Source organism: Platalea leucorodia, assembly GCF_965183815.1.
Source record: "Platalea leucorodia genome assembly, chromosome: 9".
Taxonomy (NCBI): domain Eukaryota; kingdom Metazoa; phylum Chordata; class Aves; order Pelecaniformes; family Threskiornithidae; genus Platalea; species Platalea leucorodia.
The window spans coordinates 36,068,005-36,091,961 of NC_138831.1; the positions used below are offsets into that span (position 1 = coordinate 36,068,005).

At 38.0% G+C, this 23,957-nt stretch overlaps 1 protein-coding gene across 1 annotated transcript in view; it reads right to left on the bottom strand.

The window, feature by feature from the left end:
- Nucleotides 1-23,957, bottom strand: part of LOC309595283 (uncharacterized protein) — a 61,369-nt gene that overhangs the window by 32,950 nt on the left and 4,462 nt on the right. Inside the window, exons 2-9 of the mRNA XM_082322048.1 lie at nucleotides 22,513-22,602; nucleotides 13,165-13,323; nucleotides 9,875-9,967; nucleotides 7,370-7,483; nucleotides 6,362-6,514; nucleotides 3,292-3,417; nucleotides 2,294-2,422; nucleotides 2-87 (exon numbers count right to left, since the gene is read on the bottom strand). Coding sequence (XP_082178174.1) covers nucleotides 2-87; nucleotides 2,294-2,422; nucleotides 3,292-3,417; nucleotides 6,362-6,514; nucleotides 7,370-7,483; nucleotides 9,875-9,967; nucleotides 13,165-13,323; nucleotides 22,513-22,602 — 950 coding nt within the window. The remainder of the gene's footprint in view (nucleotide 1; nucleotides 88-2,293; nucleotides 2,423-3,291; nucleotides 3,418-6,361; nucleotides 6,515-7,369; nucleotides 7,484-9,874; nucleotides 9,968-13,164; nucleotides 13,324-22,512; nucleotides 22,603-23,957) is intronic.

The window sequence follows — 23,957 nt, forward strand, 5'->3', positions numbered from 1 at the left end:
CCTTTCACTGTCAGAGCTGTTGTCAGATTTTGCTCCAGATATTTGTATTTCATTTAGTTCGAGTTGTTTTTGCAGCTGGTGACGTTCCTAAACAAGAAATGTTATCCTTCAGTTCTCCATATGTCAAAATGTAAAGGCTTCACAAAGCATATTTCATTGCAATTCAAAAGATCATTTGTGAAATTAAAATAGAAAATGATTAAACAAAATTCATGCATTTCCTATAGCCAAGGAGCACAGAACGCATAATAATAAAAATCAAATTCCCAGCTATGCATGGAAATAAGATCAGAGTTTTCAATTTCCTATTCAAAGATGTATGGTTGTACTCGAAGCAGAATTTTTTGAATAAAAAGATGAGTCATCACAATCTTTAACTACATAAATGTCAAATTTTCCATGTTATCCCACCAAAAAGATGTCTCAGCCCAAGACTGAGATAAAAGGTATTGCTCTATGTTCTTCCCCAAAATATTCCTGGTTATTTTTTAGGTGTCCACCAGCACAGTGCTCATGAAGATCTATGAGGATTTGGGGACTGAGCCAACGCAAATTAACAGAGGAGTCTGCTATCCACTTTAATGGGAATTTAAGAGACATTCAGTTTTACCCTGCAAGTATCAGCCAGATAAGGGCAAATTAAACAAGCAACGTGAAGAAACTCATCTGTACTTAAGGATTATATTGCAATTCTTTATTCACTGCATAATACTTACAAGCTGTAGGCTGAAGCCCAGATGAAGTTAATGGAGCTACTAAAGGGGCATATTAAGCTGAATGATTTCTCATTGTAATCACTAATTCTACTAATAGATTTGCAAGCATTAGACAAAAGGGGCTCGATACAAATGCACATTAGACTAACCAGTCAAGCCAACAAGACTGGCTTAAAAAAAAAAAAAAACTATTTCTCGGTAAAAAATCTTTACTATACTGAAATAAAATTGGTGAAAGAAGACTTCACTTGTAGGACAGAAGATCGTATTCCCTCCACTTACTAGAATGCTCTCTGCTTCTGTATTTTAGATAGCAAGGCATAGATCTTTAAAGATAATGAGATGCCTGCTATTGAATGAAATGAGAAATGCCAAAGTACATCCAAGACCATCGGAGTCTTTTGGAAGGGCTGCTCTTATACCATTTAGAGTGACACTATTCAGTCTAAGGAGTAAACAATAACATTCATTCTCAATTAGGTGAATGATACCAGAAAACAAAGAGGAAATTTCACCGTAACTGTCTGAGACAGAAGATATAAAGCTTTTTCAGATATCTGAAAAGGTTCAACAAATGATGTTCAGATGCAATGTACTATGCAAGGAGAGGTACTGTGATACTCTTAGGCTTAACAATACATTAAAATAATCATCATCTGACTACTAGTCTGAGTTTTGCCCTGGAGCGAAGTTCCTAAAACAGAAGAAGGAAAAGCAGGAAATAAAAAGCAGCAATACAAAAACTGCGACAATTAGTTTTACAGTAGTACTACAAGAGGTAAATGTCTCAACACATTTCTGCTTTCAGAGCTTTAAAAGTAAAGTGTCAAAAACCTGCTCTCAATTACATTTTGGTAGGGAATATTTAGCCAGAGAGAGGAATAATTAAAAGTTTAATGCTATCAGGAAAGGAAGAACGTAAGTTTTGGTTTAAAAGGCAGTAAAAACTATTTTTTCTTTTCTCCTCAAAACATTCTGAGCCATAACCTAAATAAGACAGATATTTAGAAGATTAAGTAGCTGCTACATACCCACAAAAAAACCTCAAAACATTTTAGTCTGAAGCTTTCAGTTTAGCATTTCACCCACATGTGGAGAAATTTGGAGATACAATTCCAATCAGTAAATAGTAAGGTCTATTTGTAACTAAAACACATTTTAATGGACCTACAAACAGCATTTCTAAGAGACTTCGGATCATTTATGATTACTGCTTCTTTAGGCTTAGGAGACCTTGCATATTGAAGGAAGACTGAATGTTTTTTTTTAAACTCTTTCTTTAAAATAATGGTTAATATACTAAATAAATTTTGACACCTTAGGCAGCCCTGACTAAAGGCCACTACAAAGACAGAACCACCACTTAATCACAGTGTCTCTATGGTAGTCCAGGTCCATTTACTTATATGGAAACAATAACTAAGTAAGATGCAAATAGCAATGGTATGTCACTGAGCAGGGTACTGAGCAGCAGACTAAAAAAAAAAAACCCAAACAAAAAAAACCCCCAAAAACCCAAACTTCCTCCATGTACTTCTGCATTTCCTTTAAAGGTGGCAATCAACTAACTCTCATACCTCTTCCATGCGTTCAATCAGCCGGTCCAGCTCACCGATTCTCTGGTCTTTTTCCTGTATGCTTGTTTCTGTAATCTGCATCTTCTTATTTGCCTCTTCAATAGCCTTCAGAAGCCGATTTGTTTCCTCCTTCAAATAAGAACATTTACAATCACATTAACATACAATATATTAATGAGGATTTTTTTTTTTTTTTTTTTTTTTTTTTTTTTTTTTTAGGTCATAGAGCCAGGCTAATAGCTATTAAGCAAAGCTCAAAGCTTTTCACTACACCTACCCAGAAGTCTGGAAAAGTTGTGACACTAAATGTGAATTGTATAGAGCGGCACTTTGAAGTGCATAGGTATTTGTAAAGCATCATTATGAAAATCTGAGAAAAACTTTTACCCATTTCTTAGATATTTGTTTTCCCTTCTGAGGATGCCATGAGGTAACAGCATAAGAAAAATATGCTGTTGCAAAAGATCACATTTTAAACACCAAAGTTTGCCATGTTCAGCTTTGTACTTTCCTCATATAGAAAACTATATGAATAGAAAGAGACTGAGGAATCTGCCTTCAATCTCAGTCATTATCTATCTTTATCAGTTAGAAAAATGCAATGAGAAACCACTCATAGAAAGGTTTTACTTGAGGGTGGAGGGAAACGAGGGGACAGGAAGTGTTCTTGCTCCAGTAGCTTCCAATGAAGTTGTTCCCCCTCCTTGTCTTAAACTATCACTAAAATTGGACATATTTTCCTTTTTTTTAGAGAATCAGAAGTTAAAAAACCCAACTTACTCCATTTCAAACTTTGAAATCTACATTATCATTACTGTTACTGTGTTTGAACACATTATTTTCTCAGCCCTACAACCCCAAAAGCCTGGAAAGCTTAGTAACTGTGGCATGACTAGTCCCAGAGACAGGAGTGAAGGAACACGTCAACTATGGAGTATTAAGTGATTGAGAAATGACACCCAAGCTAAGCACCACTCTTACAGACTGGCTATACGTACTAGGAGGATTTCTTTCTCAGCTTTATGTTTCTGCTCCTCTTCTCGCATTTTTTCTTCATACTGACTATACAGTTTTCTTGTCATCTCTCTCATGACTTCAGCATTGGCCTCCTGCGACGACTCCACCTATGAGAGGGGAAAGGATGAAAGTCACAGCTGACCCATCAGTCACTAGAGCACTGCTGGCAGCAGGAGAAACAGAGTTCACATGATGTAAGGATAACACTTTGAACTTCAGCTCTACCTTGCTATAAATTTGACACTGCTGAAGCAGATTTTCATTTGCATCAAGACCATTTACAACACTCTGCCAGCATACAAGTCATTCGAATTTGTAGAAGTTACTGTTTCATCAAGTTTCACGTTGTCTGAATTTAACTAGTCATATTGCTTATCCAAGACCTGGCTATGCCTCTTTACTGAGCCCTTCCATAACAGTCTCTAAGTCACTTGGTTTGTTTCCCCATTGAAAAGATATTGTCTCCCCCCATTTTACAGAAGCATAGATTAGAGATGGTCTAGACTCAACTCCTGTTTCTAAATGACCATGAACACTCAAAGCAATAATTATTTTAAGCTGGACCTAAGTATGTGTTGTTAACTAGAAGACACAGCTGTATCCTCCCTCCTCTCTCTTGCTTTTTCACATACTGCTTTTTGTGTAGGCACAAGAACTGGGGTGACCATGGAGCAAAGCAGATCAGAGAACAATCAGACTTAAAATTTGTATACTCAGGGGTGTGGAAGGGTTAATTTTTAAGCACAGGACCAGAAACTTTACTACTGCTACAGGGAAGAGGGCAGGAATGGTAATTCAGAGACAGGATTTCCCCCTTATGTTGGCTCAAAACACTGACTGAACCACACCCTCGGTGATTAAACACTAGATAGGATATTCACAGCTTAAACCCATCTACTCCGTAAACCGCAGTAAAAGCGAAGTAAAATAGCTAGTCCAGGACATAGTTCCCTGACTAGAGATGCTATAAATCAGACAAGGTTCTAGTGAAATGCTGTGAGTGCTACAAGAATGTCAGGAAGAGGAGGAATATACTGTCATCTGGGAGAAAAATAATGTGTTCCCTGCTGATCACTACAGTTTGCACAGCTACAAAATACCTGGTTCTGATGATTAAGGTTTTGGGGTTGGTTTTTTTTCTTTCATTTCAAGGACTGAAAGATTTATTAAACCCTTGTGTTTATCTTGCATGGTAGGAACAAGCTGTTTTACTACCCTGTAGGATTAACAACAGTGTATTTCATCCTTTGAAAAGGGACTGAGCTCTGAAGGATTCCACTTGTACTGAATTGCCCCCTTTGGCATCTCACCTAGACCAACACTGGGGCAGGGGTAGTAACCTGCACTTTGTGAGACGGACTGGAGTTAAATTAAGTTTCAGTACAACACAAAACCTTCCACATTTCAGGAAGCCTGAAAGAATCACATCATTCAGAAAAAGCCAACAATCAAAACCCAGAGTCCTTAAGATACACTGAACTGGAATATGATCTCTGGCATTGTCTCTCCATCATTCCTTTGCTTATAGCTTGAGCAATGAGGAGAGTAAAAACAAGCATAAAAAGGCAGATGCATCAGGGCATCTGTTACAGTACTCTTAAGCAACGTCTCCAACCTCAATTCTTGTTACGATTGTATGAATAAACTGAACCTACTTAATAAGCTACATGGGTGTGTTCTCCCACCCAGAAAATAATCATGGCATATGGTAGTTACTGCCTTTCAACTGCTAACCTCCCAGGTTCCACACCGTCCTCTTACATTCAACCCTGGAATTAAATCCCAGATGTCTTGGCATCTTTGATAACAATTTTACACTTAACTTTCAAAGACAGCAATGAGGTATTTTATCCACTGACTTTGTAATAAAACTGCAACTTTGAGGGCAAAATTTAAACTTTTTCCTCATTAAGGCAGTGCATGTATCCTGCAGACCTTGACACGCTTGAAGATAAACTAATCCTTATGCATTCAGCTGCACTGGGACTTAACTCTGCAGTTCTCTGCCCTTAGAAGCAGACATACCTTTCCCTGACTTGTTGGTGCATGTCCTTTATAGTAAAGTCCAAATTTCCATTTTGAAATCTTAATTGCATCAGCTTTGCTTTCTTCTTTTAATTGTTTTTTCCCTCTTTTTATTTCCTGCTGGCAATAGCAGGTACAAAATACAGCTACTTTTATAGCCTGTAAAGCTTCGCTGTGAGAGGAAACTACAACATGAATTGTAAGTTGTAATACAGTTATGTTAATGTTCTCTCTTTTAACCATTCATTCTTTTAACCATCTATCATTAAGCATGAATGCAAGTCACTAGAGAGCCAAAACGAAACATCTTCTCTGACAAAATTAAACATGAATAAACCAGCAGTCACTTTAATTTCACAGTAACAAATTCTGATACAGTACTATATCCAAATTAGTCTATTTTTTCAGCAATTTTAAGAGAGACAAAGGTTTCTGGAAGAGGGTTTTTTGGTGGGTTGGTGTGTTTTTTGTTTGTTTGCTTTTTTAATGACATTAAAGGAATACATTTGGCAGATGAGGGGAGAAAACGGTCAAGCTTTCTGGCATATAAAACCTCCCAGTGTGTGTTTTATTCCCTTGCATTTCTCTGAAAGAAATAGCTTAATTCTCTTTCCAAGACACTTGCTGTTACAGCATGTATCTGCTGACCATATACTCATAAGACTTAACAGACTACCTATTAAAAATTGTGCAATACCAAATAAACGCATCAAACATCAATAAATTCTTATAACACGGTGTACAGTTATAATATTCCTTTACTTATAGTAATGGACAGTAATAACCATTTAATGGTTTGAATTTTCACCTGGTAATTTTCACATGGTAATCCCATGTTATGGAAAGACTGACTGCTACCAGCTGAGATTCTTTTTTATTAAAACAGTATTGATTCACAGGAATATGTCAGCTCTAGGGAATGATGAAGGCATGAAGAACCCTTTACAAATAATGCCAACAAATTCATTTAACATCCTCCTAATGCCCTTGCTGTGCAATATTTTTAGGGGAGTTTATATACTGCACCTTTAATTTCAGTAACTGATTTTCAATTTGTGCTGTTTCCAGTTGCTTTTGCTTCTCTCTCAGCTTTTCCATAGATTGCTCATGTGTATGTTTTAAATTCCTTATTTGTTCCCTTATATCAGTGTTCTCCAATGTAACATCCACTAGAGTTTTCTAGAAGAAAGAGACAAACGATATATTAAAAATCACAAATAATTTGGTGAACTAATATAGTCAAGAGATTATGGAACAGACAGAACATTTAAGAGTTTCCTGATGTGTCAATGCAGTGTGAACAGTTTTGCAAGTTTTAACATTTACAATTATGGCTTTTGTTTCCTGGAAGGTATTTCCTTGAGGAACATGCTTGGTGAAATTAAGTCCTGGAACACTATAAAAAAAAAAAAGAAAGGAACATGGATACATTTCAGTATGAATCCTACTCCCAACAATCTTCCTTTCTTCTCTCCAAGGGCCATGCTATACATATTAAATGCACCAGACTGAGAAAAACTGTGACATAGAAGAAAGTGGGAACATTAAGTTGTTCAGCTCAGATACGTGGGAATTTGTAAGTCTTTAAAACAGAAAATTCATTCCCACCTTTTCCCTCCCGCTACATTTCACAGGTATGTAAAGTCTGACAAGTGTTTAGCATCCAAACATGCCACTTCCATTACTGTTAACCAGTGAAGGTAGGAATAGGTCAGAGGATGGACCGTTTTGCACAATACAGAACAAATCACATTTTCACCTTTGATATTTCATAGAGACATGACTAGTGGCATTAGTCTGCTGCAGATCAGTATCTCTTTATTGTACACTATTTTTTAACAGGTTTTTAAAAAACACAGGTGTTGGATTTTTTTTTTCTTAATTTCCTAAATTAACTGCCTTAGATATCCAAGACAGTACTTTATGGGCTTGCTTAGTGTTAGAATCTATATTTATCATCCATGTTTTATGTATGCTTTTAAATCCACATCAAAAAAGGCAGTTGTCAGCTGTGAAACAGCTATTAAAATGTACCTGCAAGTCTATTGATGCTGATGTCAAGGAGCTGTTCATTTCACTAAAGCTATCTAAGGCTGCAGCCTGCACTCGCACATGATTCTCTAAGGATTCCTGATGAGCATTTGTCACCTGAGCAGGAAAAAAAAAAAAAAAAAAGTTTTATATAGAATAATGATCAAGTTTACCTATTCTTTCAAAGGGAGCTACAGAAGAAAAAGACCCCATGGTTAATTTTCATAGTACTAGGATGCTTAAAATATACAGGCCTCAAACCATATCCTTCCACCTCAGAAACAAACAAACAAACAAACCTTAGAATCCAAATATACTAACAGAAATAAGGCACAAGTATCTATGTTTATTGCTAGTCTGTAATCACTGTAAAAGCTGTTCTTTTTGAAAGCACAAGAGGACACCTGGCAGATGTCTATTCAGAAAGTTTATATACACAGAGTGGGCAGATTGTAAAAAGTCACAGAATGAACAGCAGAAGAATGCAAGAAATGAGGAAATCTAGAAAGGTTTGGGTGAACTGTAGAGTAGCCTTAATTAAGAAGGAACTGACTAATCAGGTACATAAAGAAGCAACATCAAGAATACTTAAGGATGAAACAATACGAAGCAGGTAGGAGAAGTCAGCAGAGAGCTTTGTTGTGTGAAAATTTGTCATCTTCTGTTATGTATACACACGCTTAAAAATTGGAGGGGAAAAAAAAAAGGCACAAAATTATATCATTTAAGAAGAGACCAAAACCCAAACAGTGTAAATGATCATGAACCATCCAATAATAAAGAACAAAAAATATTAGTAATGGAGGTCAGCCCAACTCACATTCTTAGATAGACCAGATTTGTTTCTTGATAAAAACATAAGAACACTAGGGACCAATATGGAGAACTATTAGTGTTTAGTATCCAAGTCATACACAGATTAGGTCAGCATAGGGAGCAGAAGCCAAGTAGTTACTGTTAACCCTATATAAAGGTGCACTCATGTAAAAACAAACGAACAAACAAAAGCAGAAATGCTTTGGATGGATTAAGAAAGTTACAAGATAAGAACTTGTGTGAAGAAGCATACTGCCCAGGGCAGGATATTGGAAGTACAAACTTCAAACAGACCTTATGAACAAAAAGTAGTCCTGCAAATTGGTGGGAAAAAAGCGTAGTGATTCAAAGCTGAAGCGAAGAGTATATAAAGGATTTTAAACAGGATCCCCAAATAGCATGAAAGATGGCAGTCATGTAAAACCAAAACCCAACCAACAAAGCATATATTATTAGGTAGAACAACACTTGTGCTTTCTTTCAGGGACTCTGAAGTATTAAAAAAGGGGGGAGGGTGTCTCATAATGTGCCATTTATGTCAGAAGGAGTGCTTCATAAACTGCTAATTTTCAGAACTAGAGATTCTGTCAGAGCCGGTCAGAAACCCTTAATTAAGGGATATGTCCAGACTCATGCAGGATTTCTACTGGTCTGACAGAAGACCTGCAAGTGCAGAATATCACCACTGCTATTCAGGAAGTATCAGCAGCAAAGACAACAAAACTGCATCTGAATCAGCATTTGCCTCACCTTGTTGGCATCATTAAAGCTATTTAACACAGTTTACAGAAATTCCATTTTCTCTCCCTCCTCCTTTCAAGTCAGGGTGTTTTTTGGTTTTTTTTGAGACTAGTTGCCACAGAATAAAAGTACCAGTTTAGCAGCAAGTTCTGAACTTTATACATAATACAGCATGCGGGGAACTGACAGTCTCTAAACGAGGATGGCAGAAGGGCACAAGTCAGGGTCCCAGTCCCTTGAAGTCAGAATACATTTAATTGCCAAAGTTTCATCTGAACCAAAGCTGTGAAAATCAATGTTGAATATAAAATCCACAGCAAGTTTTCAGGGAGATTTTTTTGGACCAAAGAACTCAGCAGTTTAATATGAAGGATACTTCTACAGACTGCAGCAGCTTTTATTGCTAAACCAGCATGTCAGAAGAAAGAGAGGTCATCAAGTGACCATTGAAAGGGTCAGTTAGGAACCAAAAGGTAAGTCATTTTTAGAACTGTCATGCACTTTTAATATTAAAGAATATTGCTACTTCTTTTACTATAGTGTTTAAACAATACAGTCAGTAAAACAGAGCAAAGTCCGCTGAAATGACACCAACTAAGTTGCACATTACTCCTAATTATGTAAGTTATTTATTCAATTCACCTGGCAGCTTACTGGTACAAACATCTCCACTAATTACCGATACACACAGACAATGCTATCAAGATCATTCTTTTATTTCCAAGAAGCAGGCAATTAGGAATTCCATATGCAAAAGCATCCCTGTCCTACTTTACCTTGCTGGAGGGAAAAATAAATAAAGAAAAGTATAGATGTCACATAAAACAATGAACTGGAGTGGTTTGAGAAATTATTTCTGTTCTGCTGAAACAAACAAACAGAAAAAGGTTTCTAGATAACACTGGGACAGTTATTCTCATATGCTTTCCCTACAAATTAATGTATACTTACTTTCAGTTCATTCGTAAGCTGCTGTATTTTTCGTTTCATTTCATCATATTCACCATACATTTTCTTTCTTACTTTTTCCAGAGTTGCTCTCACCTGGTGTCAGAAAAATGAAATGCCTTTATCAAACTTATTGATGATACTGTTTATACTAGGACATGATTGGTTTTTTCCTATGTCCTTCATTGTTACTTTCAGTAATTTCCATTATTAATCTACCTTTTCATCAACAGCAATTTACTCTTAAGAACAATACAAAAACTTAACTCTCAAGACTTTTCTACATAGGGATGATACAAATAAACATCTCTGAGTAATTCTAAACTTCTCTGTACACACTTAAACACTTGTAAATTAATAATTTAAATAATGAATATCAATTAAATTATCTGTAACTCATTCTAACCTGATTACTAAAGGAATTAAAAGTAATTTGAGCATATGCTTTCTTTCTAAAAAAAAAAAAATCCATACATGGATTTACTACACCTTCATACTTTTTAAAGTGGTTAATTAGTTTTTCCTGAGTATCCTTTGAAGACAAACCCTCTAATTTCAGACTTTTAGGCTCATATCTAGCTAAACAATATATAAGCATGAATTTACCAATGTAATTTCAAATCTTAAGAACAGAGTACTGAATTTTATTTTATTTAAGAACTATGGATGTAAATTATACCTTGCCTTTCTAAAAAAAGAAAGGAAAAGAAAAAAAAAACATGCTGGAAGCCAGCTTGGGTTTACATGCCATTGCAATCATGCACAGAACCAATCTTCTCAAGAGCACACGTTGTAAACACTAGTTAAATGTTTGCCTACAGTCTACCTTCCAGCTACATAATTCAAGCTCCTTTTTTTTTTTCCCTTCCCTTACCTCTATCAAACACAGACTGATTGCAGATGATCTAGGGCAGTGAGCCTACCTCACCTCCGCATAGGCCTGGGCAAGGAGCGAGGGGATTAGTAGGGCCTTATACAAGAGGGGATGTTCTAGCAGCTCTGCAGTATACCTACTCCCTCCCAGAAAGAGGGGCATTGGCCACCAAACCTATGCAAGGAGTAGGCACAAGCCTACCCCAGACTATGTGCTCCCTTTATGATGAGAAACACAGAAGGAAGCTGACTCCTGCACTTACCTCAGGAAAGCAACACTCGCCCTGTCCCTACCTACACATAAGCACATGCACACACACACCACCACCACCACCCCACCCCCCCCGCCTCTTGCAATATGCAAATTTGACTCAGATACAGAGGAAACTGTCAGCAGTTCTGACATGGCCCATCATTTTTGGTCTATTTAAGTCAGCACATACGTGGCACAAGCTGAGGACTCTTGTTTAAGACTACTTTTAAAGACAAAACTTAGCTGGCAGACCAAAGTTCACATACTAGCATAGCTGAACACAGCCTCCAGAAGACGGGAGAGCAAGGGACAGTATGTCTCTTCCTATGTTTTTCCCACTTTTTCCTGAAAGGATCAGTACCCTGAACACACATGCAAGACATGCTGTTCACCTGGTCTGACACGCCCCTCCATGCCACAAGCTGGCTGTAAAGAAAAAAGGGCAGGGAGATGGTCCCGGTCCAAGCAATCTGTGCCAGGTACCAGAAACAGCGCGGCCCAGGGAGCTGCACCTGCTGCGTGCCAATTCACCCACCTCCGGACACCACCCCGGCAGGGCTGATAAGCAGGAAACCAGCAGCCGAGGCAGTTTGCGTGCCTCGCCTGCCGTGCAGTAGTGACATACCCTAGCTGTGAGTGCAGGAACTTGAGAGTGGTAAATGCTGGGAGCTAACAGACAGTGAGTAATAAAGGAGACGTCCTGGGTTCTGCTGGGATAAAGTTAATTTTCTTCACAGTAGCTAGTATGGGCCTACGTTTTGGATTTGTGCTGAAAACAGTGTTGATAACACAGGGATGTTTTAGTTACTGCTGAGCAGTGCTTACACAGGGTCAAGGCCTTTTCTGCTTCCCACCCCACCCCACCAGCGAGTGGGCTGGGGGTGCACAAGAGGTTGGGAGAGGACACAACTGGGACAGCTGATCCCAACTGACCAAAGGGCTATTCCACACCACCTGACGTCATGCTCAGTATATAAAGCTGGGAGAAGAAGGAGGGGGAGGACACGTTCGGAGTGATGGCATTTGTCTTCCCAAGTAATTGTTACGTGTGATGGAGCCCTGCTTTCCTGGAGATGGCTGAACACCTGCCTGCCAGTGGGAAGCAGTGAATGAATTCAGTTTTCCTTTGCTTGCGTGCGTGGCTTTTGCTTTAACCTGTTAAACTGTCTTTATCTCTACCCATGAGTTTTCTCACTTTTACCCTTCCAATCCTCTCCCCCATCCCACTGTGCAGGGAGTGAGCGAGTGGCTGTGTGGTGCTTAGTTGCCAGCTGGGGTTAAACCACAACAGGAAAGAAGCAAGTGCTGATAGCTAGAGACCAGGCAGATGTTAAGGGCACAGATAATTACAGTCTCTTACACCGCTGGCTTGACTCAGTGTTCCTCCCTTTTGTATCAACTCAGTTTGCCCTTAAAACAGTGTAACACAATAACCAGTGACCAATAGCTTCCTGGGTGGTGAAGGTGGATGGAAAGAGAAGGTCAAATTATTTGCCCTGGGCTAATTAGGGGGTTATTGCCAAAACCTGAGAGCCAAGGAGTGACAGGCAAAGAGATGCTGAGTTTCAAGCACAGAAACCAGCAGCATCAGAAATGCATTTTTTTTCTTTCAGGAGACCTTCTGCCAATTATGATAAATGAGCATGCACAGAGAAAGTAGTACAAAGTCATCCTTATTAGGCTGACTATTTTAAGGCTGCCTCAAAATATACCCATGTGATTTTACTATGTCACCTAATTTAGTAGCCTTTTCAAAACTGGGGAGTTTGGGGATGGGGAAAGCAGAGGAAGAGAGGAGAGAGTTTATACTTTCAGCTGTCTGCTTACATAGTTTCTTCTGTATCACGTTTGAAATTATGAAGGCTTCAGGACAGGAACCCCAAGATCTGTTTGGCAGTTTACTCGCCCAGCTGTAGCCCAGTCAGCCAGCATTAACAAGTATCACTTGGCACAGAAGCCTTGAATCTGGACCGCACAGTTCCCAGGTATATAGCATGCTTTTTTTCCAACTTGAATACTAACAAGGCAAGCCTTTAGCTTCAGAGTAGGTTCCCAATTCAAAGTCAGGTGTTGGGCTAGACATCAGTCATCCCATATACACTCACAGATCTACATGAATATATGGAAAGGGTATTTGACAAATTTTGAAGCTGAGAGCATAACTCACTTCTTTAATGTAATTCATCTCCTCTTTCAGCTGATCAGCTGACCAGCCATAAACCACCATTTCTCTCTTATGGTTGTTGTCAGTTCGGTGCACCACGCCATACACCATCCCATGAGAGAGCTTGCCTGGAGACATGCCATTTGGTACATGGTAGAGCTCCTTAAAAGTAAAAAGAATATAAAAAGCTATTTTAAAATCAGCACTAGAATAAAAAAATAACAAACAAAAATACAGTAACATAGGGCCAGGAGAGACAGCCAACTATAGTGAAAGCACAACAGTACCCAAGAACATTAGTTCCCAAATATTTTGGGGCCAAACTGTCAACCTTCATGTTTTTGGGAAGACCAATGACCGGTTTATAATTGATAGAGGTGACAGAGATGTCTAATTTCCACTGGCTTCAATGGAAGTGATACAGGTACAGCTAGAGACAATAGATTGTATTTGTGCAAGGAGAGGTAGAGACATGCGAGAGAAAAAATTATCCTGGCTTATTTTCATTCACCAACATGTGCTACTTTTCTGCATTCTTCCAGAGCATTGTCAGTTCTCACAGTTCCCTTTAAATTCTTGCAGCCACAGAATTGCCCCTCATTCCCCAAACTCCTGCCGCAGGAAATACAAAAATTCACAAGTTTAATCAAAAATTGTAGAAAGTTCTCAGAAGAAACTGAAATTAAAACATTTTAGGCAAGGTTCCTTACACAGAGCTCAGAAAAAAAAAAAATGTTTATTTTGGACATAAAGAAAGTAGAATTTCAGTTTGCATTTAAAGCTAACTAAGGATCTCCAAAGCAATCAAACATTCATTTCAGGGCTGCATTTCTCTTAGAGAAGTTGTAGAACTGACATTGTAAGAGCCAAAGCAAAGCTATGAAACAGCATTCATGTGGGTGTTCCAGTGATATTAACTATTGTAGGAGGATAAAACTTTGAAATCAGGTCTTGGTAGGTAAATAGAAAGGCCGTTTTGAAGTGCCTACATTTGTTATTTTAATGATCTACAGAAATGTGTAAAACATACGTGTAATAATTGTACATCTTGCATATACTCTTTGCACAACAGACTCTTCTTATTCATCTCATCAATACACTTAATAAGAAAAATACTCATGCAAACAGTAGGAATCATTTCCCTCAGCACGTAAATAAAAATCTGCAAGGTCAGATGTAACCACCTGACCTAACTACTCACCTAGGCTCCCTTCTAATCAACCCAGAGAAACATCCTTCTGTAGCAATCATCTGAAATGAGTCAGTCTCCAGAAGTACTAATTTCTCTTCTTGATTACAAAGAATTTAAACAACTAGCTTAGATGAAGACATCCACATTATGGCTTTTTAAAAAGAAGGGAAAAAAATAGTCTTACCTAACTTGGAATATTTGCAAACTAGGAACCTAAAATTAGTGATTATTTCTGAACAGAAAGTTAGAAAGACACAATCTTGGAAACACAGCTGTTACTGCTTAGCTTTGCACGCTGTCTTTGGAAGGCCAATGCTGGGGGCACATCAGTTATAGGTAATTTTACTGAACTTTCTCACAGTAGATATACCAGGATATGGGTAAATTTGAGAATATTTACTACATTGACCTTAGAATATGTTTTGTTTTGTTGTTCAGTAATGACACTGTATGAAAACCAACAAACTTTGAGATTCTTTACTAAATTAAGAGTCTAAGCAGTGTCTAAATACTCTCTTTGATACCAAACAGCGGCTGGAAGAGACGAAGCTCAGCATCTTATATCCATCTGCAGCTGCATCCTAGAGAGGCTCCAGTCCTTACCATGACGGACAGTGATGATAGCATCTGCAGCCTAAAGCAGTAGCACTTGCAGTTTTTAGCAGCCAAACTAACACAACTATGGTGGCAATATAAGAATAAATACTTCTTTGGGTAAGGGTAAAATGAACAGAAAAATCTACTTGAATTAAGAAGAATGGGTAAAGATAGACATTTGTTTTATATTCTGTCCCTCCCACACGGCAGTGACAGATTTTCTCAACGTGTGTGTGTGTGTGTGTGTGTGTGATAATCAGAAGTTTCATAATTACATATTATCGGGTTTTTTGTTTTGCTGTTTGGATGTGTACAAACAAAAACCCCACACCTGACTTTTTGAGAATAAATACAGAAACTAGATGGGGACATAACTCAAAACTTTGTGTTTGTTTGCTTCCAGGGTTGTACAGTTTCTTTGATAGTTTCATCGCAGCCCCTCCCCTGCATCTGGATAAAGGGATTACATGCAAGTTTCCATCTTCCTGATAACCAAATGAATAACCACTTTGATTGTTTAGAGGTTACTAAGGCACCAGACACTGAATTCATAATTCCATACCCTTTACCCATGATCATTCATTTTTTATGACATGAACAGCTGAATACCAGTAACTACCAAGATCCTTTGTGCCTCCGAAACATTAGCAGAATTGTTTAAAGTGCTGTTTGCAGAGTTCTGTATGAAAATTATGACCAAGTTCCTTATTTTTAGAGTATTATAAGCACATTCCTATGGAATGCTTTGAAGGATTTTTTCCCCCCTCTAAGACAGACCTACAAATTCAGACCAACGGGTTTGCAGCTGGAGAATCACCCATGGCACTTACATATTTCACAGATAAACAGATTTAAATTTACATCATAATGGGCAGTACATGCAGGATTAATTATGCACAAAGCCAGGCTGGTGACATGTCTCTAGCAATGATGCTAAACTTGCCTGTTGTCTATATTTGCACAAGCCTCACAAGATGCCTTTGTCACTTCCCTTTCAGAAGATTAAAAGAATCTTCATCATCTGTTGAGTGTTCCAGTTCTACTATGTACTACTTAAAATACAGGATATTGCTTTTATGACCCTTCTTATTCCTCCTTCGTATCACAATCCACAGGCAAGCACCTGTTAAAATTTCTGTACGGTTCTTGTTGATTTAAAGCTGTGTGAACCAACAGCTATACAAATAACTACTCTTATATTTCTTTAGGTTTTTTTCCTTACTGTTCTATTCCAGCTATGCTTACCTTCTACTCCCCCTTTTCTCTGGTTGATAACTCTTAATTTCCACCCAATAACTACTTGTTTCAGGGTTCAGCATATGCCCTGACAAAAAAGGGCTAACCTGATGCAGTCTCCTCTTAGAGGAAGGGTTACAATCAGAAAACTTTGCTCAATACAGGGTTGAGAGGTGGATGGGTTGTTTGCTTTGTTGACTATTTTTTAACACAACTTTGCCTCTAAAGGACGCCTGGCTGAATGGCTCAGTTCTCAAACTGCTCCACAGAACTGCATCACTAAGTATGCATCGAGTATACTTTCTGCCAGTTTGTCTCCTCTCTCAAGCTACTCCTACCCACCTTTGTTTATTTTTCTCCGTTCTGTGTTTTTTCCTTTTCTGCCTTGTCCTGTGTTCTTCCTCTGTCACCTCTCTCTCTCCCACATTTCCTCTTCCACAAATCCTGGATTTTCCACATCCTCAGGGACTACAGAATGTTTAAGTCAAATACTTTACATCATTGTTTTTCTCTATGTATGTCCCATACATACCCACTCTCAGAACTCAGATATTTTTCTGAGAAGGTCCTTGCCTGTCTCCACTCTGATCTGCAGTGAGGCACCTTGTGATGGTAACAGAATAAGTAAATACATGCAAGTATTTAGGAGGAAGTAAATACTGTAAAGCTAACCAGAAAAGTGCTTGAAGATGGAAGGTTTCGTTAGATTAGTTAACCATTGCCATTTAACGTCAAAATATCAGCCAGCTCCAGAGTACATGGAAGTTCTTGCTCCTCACCTGCCTGTGCACTTGCTGTACTGAAACAAGTGCAGTTGTTGCCCCAAATTGTGCTCAAAATCCCTTCTAATGGGAGCTGCTGACCTGAAAAGGCAGACTTAGCTTAAGGAATTTGCGAATATTTCTTTGTACCTATAGTCAGTTTTATGACAGTCCAAGGTAACAGCAGGCACACATCACATGAATACTATAGCAGCTTCCAGGAACATGCTTTGTCTTTGTTGCAGCAACAGTCATATTGCACTTGGTGTGATCACACATCATGTAGTAAAGAAACGCAGACTGTGTTTACTTAATTAATAAATATTTAAAACAGCAGCCTACACCCCAAGGTTGCAAAAGTCTTGATAATTGCCATGCATCCTGTTTATATCTCTGTCCAAGGAAGTAGCACAAGTAGCATGAAAGAGATGAAGCAAAGACACCATAAAAACAAACCCTAAATATGAGTTGTTAGCTGTTTTTTGTATCGCCCATGGTTTTATTGGCATTATGTAAATAACACTGAGGGATGATTTGCCTCCTCATCTCCATCAGTTTTTTAAATGAAGTCAGATTGCCCCATACTTTCTACTTTCTCCCTGCCCCAAAATTGGAAGCAGGTATCTTATTTTGAGGAAAAAGGACATCGAATGTAATGATTAGCACAATTCTGGGTTTAGTACTCATATAGCCTTAAAATTTTGCTAAATCATCATCTTCTGTTTGCCTACATGATCTAAAAACTCTTCTTTTAACCAGAACTGTATCAGTTAAGCGAGGCTTTATCTTTTTCTCAACTGCCACATTCCAGAGGTTTCTGAAATATCCAGTTATGTTTTGCTTGTTCACTAGTTACAGAAGGAACAAGAACATTCACATTGTTACTTAGGTTACATATTTTCTGTTCAGTAAAGTGGCAAATTTATAATATTGAGCTCACCAAGGAAAGTCACTGTGCTCTGACAAAAGGTAGCTGTGTTTTAATGTCTTTTCATATTCATCTACAGCCCATGAAACCCATGTTGCATTTAGGGACATTTCATACATAAATAGTATTAAAATAGGGAAAATATGCCAAGACATAGACATGAGTGTTTTTAAATTCATTACCCTAAATAAGAAGCATAATTTAACACATTCCAACTTCTAAGCTCCTTGAAATGTAGAATTTAGGTGCCTATCTCAAAAAATAGAAGTGACAGGCATTATACAAAGTCATACCTAATCAATGAAATCTGTACACAGAACACCAATGTTTACACACTAAGAAAATAAGATACAACAAATAGAATAGAAAACAAATAGTCAGTAGAATTCTTTCTGTGGTTTTTGTGTAGTACTGTTTTTAATGAAGGTGTCACTTAATTAGCGCACATCAAAAATCAAGCAATCAGTGCTGGAGAGGCTGAGAAACAGTAACATCAGCCACCTGTACCAGGCGAACCACATTTGTTATGACACAACTTCTGCTGTGCTGATGGGAGTGGGCTGGCAGCAGCAGATCAGCAGAGAAAATAGGCACTGTCCTAGATTCAACGTGCACAACAGCCCCATGTTCATTGCACTCATAGTCTTTGATCCTGACACAAGTTTCTGCTCAATTCTCTCCATCACATACAGGAGCAAATTCCCCTTCTGGCTTCTTTACAGCCTACTTTTTTGCTGGTGAAAAAAATGTTTGCTATGCTTTTGTATTCCTGCTTAGGAAGCAAAAAGAGTTTCATCTTTGGTTGGATGCTTTAAAAACATAAGAAAATTAAAGAGTTTGAGGATATATACAGCCAAAGTAACAATTAGAGTTTAAGACTAAACACTGCTCAAACTCTGTTGAAAGCCACAAAGACAGGAAAGTGACACAAATTTCTAGAGTGTTATCTCATTTTCATTCTCTTGTCCATGTGTCCAAATGAAAAAGAAAAACCTGCCTATATGTATCTCCATATTCCGACCTCAAACGCCTAGCTGCAGCTTCCCATGACACTTCCAAATTTAGCCATGACAGTGAAGAAAGGGACTGATGGATAAAAATAAGCCCAATCCCGAACAGGAACAATGCCATTGTCTGGTAGCCCTTTATTATGCAAGACAAGGCAGGCTTCAGGACATGCAGATTTTGCATACAATCTGACAAGCACAATATTCCTTTGTACTTCAGGGTGAAGTAAACAGCCTCACACTACTGTCATCCATTGTCTATCATTAACAGAAATAATGGAACAAAATCAACATAGTTTCAGATTCTCTCTACCTAAAGTGCTAACAATTCAGAGATATTTAGCAGTAGGCTTTTAGCCTGTAAAAAGCAAACAAACCAACCAACTAGCCTCTACTTGTGACCTCAGTTCTTATAGGCTTCTTTCAAGGTATCATAGCCTAAATATGAATATAAAAATCCAACCTGACTCACTGGAGCACAAGCTCACTCCCCCTTTCAGCTTTTGAGATCAACTGTGTACCATCTGCCAGCCTTTCACAAAAGATGGAGGGAGGCCATCCTAGTACAGTAATGCCTGCAGCAATTTTCTTGCAACAAAACTGCCCAGCTCCATCACTTTGTTTTAATCGTTTACACTGGTTCATTTTCATTTCATGGATGTATAGCAATAAAAAAAGTCAACCTAGAAACTTAATGCACTGATGCAGATTTAATGAAATACAGCATACATTTCCTGCTAAACTTGGACTACAATGTAAAAGGCTAAGCTAGCAGCTACTAACATAACCAATAAAGAATCAGTTCTGATCTGACATGAAGCTCCAAAACAAGTTATTGGGAGGATCGGCTCTAGCAAGAGCTTCTGGGCAGTTCACTAGCTGATTTTGCAACTGAAGCATCTCTTAATGAGAGATGTTTCTGAGCCCCAGAAAGATACAGAAAAGTAACAAATAGTCAGTAAACCATCACTATGTCACATTAGGGCAGCTCAAAATCACCTCCTTCTAATGAAAGATTTGAAAGAGGAGATTACAACCAAATGTCACGCCACGGTGTATTTATAGCTTTCTGGCATTCCCTTTGACACAGCAAGGTCTCTGCTCTCCTCCCTCACCAGCAGCAGGCAGAGGGAGGGAAGAGTGTCTCCAGCACTTGTCCTGCCCAAACAGGGCAGCCAGGCTCCGGACAATCCCACAGATTATCCCTGCAGTTCATTTCCGTAAGTCACACTACTATATTTTAAATACCAAAACCATTTTCCATGTTCCCATTTTCTTAATATTCAGCATTTAAAGACAGCACAGAACTCTAGATTCCAACAAGAGACCTGCTGTTAAATTTGATTCTTGTGAAGCTGTATTGTTGACCTTAAATTGCAAAGTGCAAGGCAGAAAACTGAGCAATTCCCCAATTTCTCTCTATTATCCCTATTTCCAAGAAGGGGACACAGTTCTCATAGCACTGTGTGAGGATTTGCTAACATTGGAAAAACCTGTTATTCTCAAAGTGCTTTAAGTAATTTCATCAACATTGAGTCAGTTGAGCATGGGTGGATCAGCAGAGATATGTAATCACTGCTTTTAGGAGATGCTTTTTTTTTTTTAAATTGAAAAAAAAAAACCATGACTAGTCAGGAGTCCTGTGTGCACTGTAAGTTACTGTGTAACTAATTCAAATACATAAAGCAATACATTACATAGACAATAAAAATCTACAGGTAATACATTACTGTCTTGTTTTAGAGACATGAGGAAAAAACAGTTCATGATTAGTGATTTTTTTTGTAGCTCTTCTATATACTATGACTATACAATCTGTAGGGCTATTTTTCCAGTTACACAAAGACCATAAAACACAAGTAGATGACACAGTTACTCAGTGTTTTTTAATTGCTATGAAATTGACTAATCAGATCCCGTCTAGCTCTGACGGCTGTATATATACTTTCTAAATGTCTTTAAATTGTGTAAAAGTACTGAACTTTAGAAAACTACTCAGAACACACAATAATTAAATTACATACCCTTTTTTTGGTCTCAACTAAAAATGACCCATCTCTTAAAAATCACTGTGCAATATACTGATAATGTACAAGTAAGTATTCTAAAATGAGCCCAATAATGTATTTATTACCTCTCATATCCTCTCCTTAACATTCTCTGATATAAAACCCACTTGCCTTTACTTGTATGATGGGGAAAATAGAGCTCTTATTAAATACAAGGTCCCACAGAGAAAAAAATGGTCACATAAGAAAGTCACTACAAATTGTCCAAGCCCTAGTCATTCACACTTCTTTCTTATTATTACGCTACTCAGCACAGTAAAGTGAGTAAGCCATGAGTCAAAATCTATCCTCCTCAAAAACAAACTTACATTACCCTTAGGGCAATGGGCCCATATGCTTAGGCCAGTCTGAGGGTTTCTGCAATCAGATACAAACTGACAGAGACTGACAGAGTAAGTAGTGGGGGAAGCTACTCTAGGTGCTACAACTAAACACCTCTGTACAAAATGAATTATTACTATTTAATGGTGGCCCAAATTTCGTTTGCATTAAGGCCTCTTTAATCCATTCTGTAAGTAACATTTATAGATCCTCTGCCAGAGCAGTGGATGAAAAGCTGAGCATATACAAGATTCCAGTACAAGAAATATCTGATAAGGAATCTTTACCTTGACCATTCTACTTTGCATTTATTTTTATTGCTTTAAAATGTTTGTCTTTGAGTCATTTTGCAGTTACTTTTGCTTCTGAGTACCACTAAGAAATTATTTCAAATAAATCCTATTGTTGTTTTGCTTCCTATTGTCATATTGCTATTCAGACACTGGGTCTGGTAAACTTAGCCAACTTCTTGTTTGATTTTGGTTTATCAAAGTGTAAATGTGGTGAAGTTGCGGAGCCTGTCCAGCTTCCCTTTTTTTTTTCCCTTGTCCCTTTAAGACAAATTAAACATTATCTATTGCTCTGACACAGCTCTTAAAGAATAAGTTCTGCACCAAAGCACCTGTAAGATTTTTCTGTGTGCATGCTACTTGCTTCTACAAAAAAACTTGCCATTTTGAACCCTTCTATGCACATGACCTTCAAATCACTTTCACTTCAGAACAATCCTGAATTCTTTATTTTGTATTTCTTATTAGTACATCACCTGTTACCAAAATTAGCCAACACAGCAAAACATCTGAGTCCCAGGCAAGCCAGCTCCCACACACATTAAGGCTAAAATCTTGCACACTGATAAGCCTACATGAAACATAAAATCCCCTTCAGGTGAGGATCAAGATCCTGTTTAATTCAAGACCCTGCTCTTGATAAGAGTTTCCTACTCTTTTATATATAAATATTAAATAATTAAGTCTTAACAGTACCTCAGTCACAAATTACCTACAATCTCCGCACTGTTCCTCTATTACTGTCCTGTCTTACATGCAGTTTTGCTATCCCCAGCTCCAAGGTTCAGGCTCAAAGCTCACAGCTGACTTGCTCAGCTTCCACATGTTCTCCACTCTTCCAAGATGACTGGGCTTTGGACTCCCCAAACAACTAATATCAGCATCTGTGGATGGCAATATTTACTCCTTGTTTATAGGGAATTTAACTTCGATTCATAGACCTTACTTACATTTTTCTTTCTTTCAGGTTCCTTTACTCCCTGTTCAGGCTGTGAACCTTCATCAGGTGGTACTGTTAAGCGTAACCTACAGACATTCATCTGAAAGAAAAATAGAAGTTTGCTTTTAGATTTAAGAGTTACAAAAAATTATTTTAATAACTTGCTTTACAGAATGAAGTGTACTAAAAAGTTTTAATTTACTATTTTCTACCTTCTGCCACATAGCTGACAAGAGATTATTTTTTTAAAGGTTGGAGGGTTTTTTTAGCTGGCAAGAAATAATTCAAGGGCATCCCCATAATTACATACCTGAAACAGCAAAAATCCATTTCAATCAACAACATGTTCTTATGTACTCATAAATGACATTGAGAACTGAGATAAGAGAACAATGAACATAATTTTCTAGTTTCTCAGTTTTGTTTGCAGATTTGCCATACTTTTAATCTTCCAAAGGAATTATTTAGAAACACAAAGTGTATTCTGGAGTGAATGCCTCTTTGCTGTTCCGTATATATCCAAGTATTTGATCCAAGGATACCTCAGTACTGCAATTCCACTGAATGTCAATAGGAATAGCATTGAAATCTGATACATACAAGTTGCTTGTAAAAACTAAGCTTCAAAATGCTTCAGAGAAAATTTAAAAGGTATTGTTTCCTATCTGATTTCAGAAAAGCCATTCTCTTGCTGAGGAAACAGGCCAATAGGGTTGATGCCTTTCTATCCCCAATTGCAGTTTGCCTTGCTTTTGGCTGAGAGATCTTTGGTGTAATGATATTTTTAAAGCAACACATTTCATAGAAGAAACTTGGTTAAAACTTTCATTCTTAGTCCTATTCATGAGATATTTTTGTGGAAAACAACTAAGTAAGTCCTAAATAGAGCATAGCAAATGATGAAGTGAGAAATTTGTCTGTCCAAATTTGAAGCTGCACAATACCTTCCCGTGAAATCCCAACTGTCTGGTGACAACAAACAGGGCTTTTAAAGCTCTTCCTCAAAATGTCTAAAATATCTCTTTCATGATTACTGGGGGCCATCACCACTGTTCTTCTATAGCCCAGCATTTCATCTGATCTAGATCTCTCTAGCTTCTCCTAACTACTTACCTCCAGTCATGCTGAATGAGTACCTTCTCTCCAAAGTACACCTTTCCATTGCATTTGCCCAAGCTCACACCTCATGTCTTGGTCATTACAGCACTTCCTTTTGCCTTGAAAATGGCAATGATGTTCTGCGCATGGGCATTCAGAGCACAGCAGCAAAGTCCTTTTCATAGACCCCAAATTTTACCATTTTATAATTCACTTCTTCCAACTGTATCTTATATCAATTAAGCTAACTTGACTTCACTTTCAAGGCTTTTTACAACACAACCTCCTCAGAGAAGCACTATTCAGCATCATGACAAGGATTCCCATTTTCCCTGTTTCCAAACAATGCACCTTTTT